The following is a 7054-nucleotide window of genomic DNA, read 5'->3' on the forward strand; positions in this document are numbered from 1 at the left end:
CTTAACCAACTTTAGTTCTGCAGAAAGCCTAAACAAACATTTTTTGTTTCTTAAGTTTCACTTTTAAACATTTCCTTCTAAATACATACAGTCTAATGACAGACCAGATCAATATACTACAAATCCATAACGTTTTACTTAAGTTTTCCCTAAAGTCTAGAAGCAGCTTCATTTATGTATATGTGTGTTCATTTATATGTATCCTTTACATTACAGTTCTGTGCGCCACAGTTCTGCCTGGCTACACTTCCTCCCAGTTCATATGGAGTGTGACTGCAGTATTAACATCATTACCAAACATTACCAAAATGTGTCACTGTGTTGCTCTTCAACAAAGCCCCACTGTTAGCCAATGGTGGGCCACCTGTCACCTTAAGAATGACACTCCTGTGTGCAGGGTCACCTTCAATGGCCACCTGTCATTTATAAATTAAAGCTCTCACTTTTGGTTTTATGCATGACACTGTTCATGATAATTCATTTAGCACACAGCGCATTGTATACTGTATGCTTCAGTTCATCAACAAACTGTAAATGGTAGTATTTCCATTCACCTGTTTTAGGTTTGAAACATATTTAGTTTAAAAGAAACTAAAAAGGTCATCAAAAGGTAAAGTCAAATACCTTTTCTTCCAGCAAACTGACTGATTTATTAGTTAGAGTATCTTTGTCATGAACAAATCTATATCCGAACAGCTTCATGGTGGGCCCACACACCTTTTGCACAGCCTGGGCCAGGTTGAAAGGTATGCTAAACCGCCACTTTTCCACCTGCTCAGACGAGTTCTTCTGAGTGGAGTACACACCACTAGCCTCCTTGGAGGCCTGGGTGTTCCTGAGAATCCACTCCTTCACCTGCGGGGTGAAGGGGATCCCGGAGAAACGGTACATCTCGGCAGCCTTCTGCATGGGGTAGCGGGCGATGTCCTCATAACGCACCAGCATGTAGCGCCTGCGCAGCCAGGCAGGCCGCCGAAGCCCTGCCTCTGCCGACGTCCGGATGTTCTCGCAGTTGCCCCTCAACCGCCGCACCTCCTCATCATCGGTGGGGACTTCCCCGTCTGCTGCCCACTGCTTCCAGTTGCGGTACTTGGTGGAGAAAGCCACCATCCGTGATGCCAGTACGGCACGCGGGTCGCGCACCAGCTGGATGAACTTGACATCAAGGCGTGGGTCGTCCGCCAGGGGGCGCAGTGTCTCCAGCTGCCGCACACGCACTGTCTTAACGGCCCGGTGGGCCTTGCGCCGGCAGGCCTCAGAGGCTAGCGTGAAGTTGAGCGGGCCGCACGGCCTGCTCTTGCAGTGGTAGCGCTCGAAGACATTCTTGTCAAGCGGTGTGCAAACGGGGTCATCGCAGAGTGAGGCGCTGGACTCGCGGCGGAACAGGGCAGCAGTCACGTGTTCCACTGGGCGGGGCTCGATGAACTTCTCCAGCAGGGTGAAGTTGCAGAGTAGGAGCTGCTGCAGGACATCACGGTAGGCCCGTGCTGATGCCGAGGCACTGGCGCCTGCCCCCCCACCCTCCTGGCTCAGCCGGCGCTCCACGTGCCACAGTGGCTCAAACAGGTAAAACATGTTGGCACCCTGCTGATTGAAGAACTCACCCACAAAGGAGGAGCCTGTTCGGGTGGTGGCCAGCAGGACGATGTGCTTCTTGCCGTCCCGGTGAGGCTCTGCCCACTCAGTGTAGTTCTCCAGGCGCTGGCGCAGATGGGTGAAGGCTGCATCCAGCTCGCTGAGGGAGGAGAGGGAGCCGTTGTGCTTCAAAGGACTTGTGGCAGAGATGTTGGACAGCGGTGGGGACTGAAGGGCCTGCTTTGGTGTGAGCCTGTCAGAGACCCTGAGAGACTTGGCAATGTTAGGAGGCCTTTTCTGCTCATCTGTTAGTCATTGTGACATTGCAGTCATTGAGGGTGGAGCTACCATATGTTATCACTAACTGCCTGGTAAGAACCAATCAAATGATATTACATCATGGCATGTGCAAATCATGTGATCACTACGTGGCAGTTTCACCCATTTAGAGACATGAAGCCTCACCAGTCCTTTCCATACTGTATATCTGGAGCTATCAAACATGGTTTCACATGCTAAACAATACCAAACTGGAATAACGTTCATATAATATAACACAATATCCCATAAATGAGCCCACAGGCAATGGACTCTGGTGCCTACCTGGAGATGATGTTGTTTTCCTTCTCGATGATGACAAGGGCCACAACAAAGACCAACAGCACTGCGTACTTGTTTCTCATTCTCGGAGGTAGCTGAGCCATGAAACGTCTCCCTCAGACTGCGATCAGTTCTGCTGAATGCGCATGCCTCTGGCTGCTGCTTCAAAGTGCTCTGCAGTACCTCTCATGTCTCACCGAGTGTACCCCTCCATTCTGCCAAAGGAAATGGCAAATTAACGTACTGAAGGAGCAGCAAGCAATACAACAACAAAAACAACCAAAAGCAAACCTCCAACCCAAATGAACGGTCTGAACACTGGATTCTGAGAATATAGAAGTATGCAGTGGAACAAAAGGACCAATAAAAGGACCTTTATATTCTGTGCAGAATTTAAAGCAATGGAAAAAGATTATTAATATTAAAGGAAGTTTGCAGAGTTGCAGTGAGAGGGTCCATAAACAGGGGAATAACTCGCAGGCAATGGGGTGTACTGTGGTGACAGCAGGGATTAAGACGACTAAGATTGAGGACATAGTGGGTCTTTTGTGCAGAGGAGCAGGCCATATGCTAACTGAATATGGGTGAACAAAATCAACCTTGTTCCAGGGGATCAGACAGGCAGCAAATTCATTCAGCACCTGTCTGCTGTCTATGAAAGAGACAGACACTCTCTCTGTCCACATGTCATGATTTATCCTTATGTGCTGGACTGCTCACAACTTCGCACCAAACAATCGCTGTTCGACTGCACAAACATTACCAGAAAACATCCCCAAAGGGTTCAAGTTTCATTCAGAAACTTAAGAAAAAGTATTTGATTCCAAATACCACAGCATTTTCATGATTTTAGAGAGCAAAAATAACACTCCCCTATGCAAATACCATTGTCTTAAAATATTTCCACTGCATTTAAGAGTGTGCACAAACTTTATATCTATACACCAGTAACAAATGAGACAACTGTCCAATTATCATGCTGATGGTAGGGTAAACAATGGATGCAAGCAGTACTGGAAAACCATCTCCTGGCAGTAACAATAACATAATAATTCTCTAATGTGTGACAGAGAAACAGATCTGACATCCGCTGCAGTTTTCACATGTAGAGCACTGATGGTATAAACTTCATCTCTAAGGGTGTTTTCAGACCTCTAGTTCCATTGCTTTGGTCCGCAGCAGGGAATAAATTCTTACAATGTTGCATAATGACATAAGTTCAGTTCGGTATCACATGGCATTATTTCTAAACGGACCAAACTTTGTAATAGAAGAGCAGTCTGCTCTCTCATTGGTCACTTTGGTGTTAATGTTCTGGAAATACAATGGAGGGACAACCACATGGGTTGATCTTGGCCCCGGTCATCATTTATTACATTGTTTGCATTTACCACTTCAGGCAAATGATACAGTTTGAAAATGAGGCACGGCTGTGGCTGGAAAATAATGTGTTGATGCACTGGAGTTGCCAAAGGTGCATATCAAGACAGTTCAGGACGAGGTGCACATTAATCCTCCTGAACTGTGACATGCTCATCAGTCGGAAATATTTCCAAAGATCCATCAGGTATGCCCGTGGTCTTCAAAACAGTAATGTCCTCAATTCCCATGATTCATAGCTATTGGATAGTTTTGGTCCTGGTTGGTTCAGGTTGCTTTCTCACCAGTGGGACCGCACCAGATTTTGCCAGATGATGCGAATCGAGACCACCTATCTTTGGGGGTCTCGGGTCGATTATTTTGGTGCGGACCTGAGTGTGATTACTGCATTCTGATCTTCACAAACGAATCGAACCAAGGGGTCAAACGCACTACGGTTCGATTCAAATGGACTAAAGGCTGCCGGTGTGAAAGCACTCCAAGTACAAGCAGCTGAACTGTACCATGACAAGACTCCTGGCTGCCTGTTTACTGTTTGCACTGACTGACTGCAAACCAGACAGCTACTATGATAGTGAATCTGAAATACTGGAATGTAGGGAAGTGTACTACCTTTATCTCCCTAAACATGTATATCACACATATATAATGACACTCACATACTTAAGGTCCCTCTTGAACCCCATGCTTTGAAATGCTTCTGCAGGATTTCCCAAGCTATTTTTCATGAAAATACAAACTGATACTGAATAATTGATGGTGGTGTCATCTCTACAGCAGTTTTTCCTATTTGGTGTGAACAGGAAGACCTGAGGACATTATCTTCTTTGCAAAGCACAAGTAAGTAGAGGGAATGAAACACAGCTGACAGCAGTTTAAAAGCAAGGCAGAGTTTAAGACATAAGTCAGTAGCTTCAGTAGTTTTTTTCATTTCCTTCTGTCATTGACATGTCTCCATTTAACAGGTGCTCCTGCACTAGATTTCTATATACAACAAGGCTGGCTACACAACAGGATAGATACAGACACTGTGATAATGAATTATACAATGCTAGAATAAACACTAGGGGTGCAACGGATCACAAAACTCACGGTTTGGATTGTATGCGGTTTTTGAGTCACGGATCGGATCATTTTTCGGATCAGCAAAAAAAAAGGGGGAGGGGGGAGACAAATATAACTTCGCTTTCCATTAATTACTTAAAGAACTTAAAGAACACTTAAAGCAAGGAACTTTTTCTTTTGCAGTAGCCATGATTTCCATTGCGGTGTAGGAACTAGTGATGGGAATCCCGGCTCTTTTTAGTGAGCCGGATCATTTGGCTCAGCTCAGCAATAAGAGCCGGCTCTTCGGGCTCCCAAATGGCTCTTCATTTAGTTCCACTTCTGGCTTTTATAATTCAGCCAATTTATTAGCCATGATTTCCATTGCGGTGTAGGAACTAGTGATGGGAATTAGCAAAAAGATCATTGTATTATTCTGTCTTGTATTAATTAACAAAAAAAAGAAAAGAAAAGAAATCGGCTCTCAGACGGGAGCCGACTCCCATCGTTCACGTAAAGGAGCCGGCTCATAGAGCCGACTCGTTCGCGACCGACACATCACTAGTAGGAACCACGGGACTCACGAGTCCGTAATATTGCGACAGTTTCGACCGCGACGTAAATTCCAAGCGCTTGTTCTGCTGTTCTTCAGCTGTGTCCAAAATCGCTCCCTATTCACTATATAGTGCATATATATACATTTTACACTTGATCGTTGGACTTAACTGCCAGCTAGCTAGCTAATGTTAGTTTCAACTAATTTGAACAGATGAAGCTGGGTGCTAGTTATTTCGTTAAGTTAGCTAATGATAGCTAGATAGGTAGAGGTAGGCCTATTATCTAGCTAGCAGGTTAATGTCAGTTGTAACCAGCTAGTCACTTAGCTAGCTGGTACAGTTAAACACAAAGATGTTCAGATATCCAGAAAATTATTAAATTATTGTATGACTGTGAATAGTGAGTGAGTGAACGCGTGAGCAATTTCGGACGCAGCCTTCGCAACCAGGTTGCTGGTTTTTAAAATGGTGCTTGTATCTTTTCACTGCAACTCTGCATCAAGATTTAGGGAATTATTACTTTAAAAAGTAACAGCGGCAGTAAAACTGTATTTCACACTATTACGGTTAAACTTTGCAATTAATCTGCGGTTCACATGCATGCCGAACCGCGGGGGGTGGTCTGTACGGATCACGGATCAACTGCGATCCATTACACCACTAATAAACACTGCAATAAAGGGAACCATGCTGGAAGAAACACTGCAATAAAGGGAACCATGCTGGAGTAAACACTGAAATAAAGGGAGCCATGCTGGAATAAATGCTGCAATAAAGTGACCCAAGCCTGAATAAACACTGCAATAATGGAAACATGCTGGAATAAACACAGAAATAAAGGGAATCATGCTGGCATATACACAGCAATAAAGGAAACAATGCTACAGTAAACACAGTATAGCCAGGTCAGTGAAGCACACATCACTGGGTCTAATTTCTAATTTCCAATAAGGAGACTCCTCACAGAGTTTATCCAAGAGACCATTGCAGTGCAGTGACCCCTGATTCTTGGCGGGGCAATCACAAGGGTGGTGTCGTGCTGCCAGGGAGCACCACCATAGAAACACAAGGGAGTCAGTGAGGAGATTTGATGGGATACACTGAAAAACACAAATCAGTAAGCTTGGAATTTAACATCCAAAGGAAACTGTGTTCATTGAGCATGTCACCCTGAAAAAAGTGTGACAAAATTCCTGGAGAATGCCTAGTTCCAGACACCCAGCATACAACACGTAGTAGACAAGGCCGTGGGAAGTAGGGGTGCTGCGGGTGCTGCAGCACCCCCTATTGGAAAAGAAAGACATAACAGGTGCGAAAATATACACGTTTAAAACATTTTAAATAATTCTGTTGTTTTTTACTTAAGAATTTAATGCTTGAGGACTAATTATTGCTTGAGGACTAATTAACTACTGACTAATTATTAATTATTAAAATAACGCCGAGCATCATGGTCAACGGACGTCACGTAGCCTAGTCATAGAGTAGCTAGTAATGTTGCATCATTCAAGGTAGCTAGCTATCACAATGGCAGATGGAAGATACTTTTGCTGCAAAAAATGTATTTGGCTATGTTGTTGTGTGATGTGCAGCTTGGGCTTTTGGAGCGGTTAAAATATTGTGCGCAATGTGCGAAATACCTGGTGGCAATTGGGGGGTCCCCCCCTACCCATACCTGGCTGCCAACATTTAGGTTTCAAAAATTTCCGGGGGGTTGGGGGTAGTAAATAAATAATGCAGAAATTTGCTGTGGTTTCAAAACCGGATTACTTGACAACGCTTGTCACACAGAGAAACAACTATCATCAGAATGGGTAAGTTCTGCTGTTTATTTTGATATGCCGTACGTTGTGAAGTGATAGGGACTTCGTGACTTATTCAACCGAGAAGCAGGTGTG

The 7054-nt window shown here is 44.6% G+C and overlaps 1 protein-coding gene across 1 annotated transcript; it reads right to left on the reverse strand.

Moving 5' to 3' along the window:
• Positions 1–603: 603 nt before the first annotated feature.
• chst3a (carbohydrate (chondroitin 6) sulfotransferase 3a) lies at positions 604–2258 on the reverse strand. Its single transcript, XM_036546335.1, has 2 exons — positions 2179–2258; positions 604–1840 (listed from the first exon to the last, which is right to left on the reverse strand). Exons 1-2 carry the CDS (start codon positions 2256–2258, stop codon positions 604–606), a joined length of 1317 nt encoding a protein of 438 aa, XP_036402228.1.
• Between the last annotated feature and the right edge of the window lie 4796 nt (positions 2259–7054).

The sequence above is a fragment of the Megalops cyprinoides genome, chromosome 15, assembly GCF_013368585.1.
Source record: "Megalops cyprinoides isolate fMegCyp1 chromosome 15, fMegCyp1.pri, whole genome shotgun sequence".
NCBI classification, from domain to species: domain Eukaryota; kingdom Metazoa; phylum Chordata; class Actinopteri; order Elopiformes; family Megalopidae; genus Megalops; species Megalops cyprinoides.

Excerpts from the sequence above, each read along its gene's own strand:
- chst3a (XM_036546335.1), bottom strand. The coding sequence starts at position 2,258 with ATGAGAAACAAGTACGCAGTGCTGTTGGTCTTTGTTGTGGCCCTTGTC. Across the intron at positions 1,841-2,178 it reads GAAAACAACATCATCTCCAG|GGTCTCTGACAGGCTCACAC; the intron begins GTAGGCACCAGA and ends CAAGTCTCTCAG.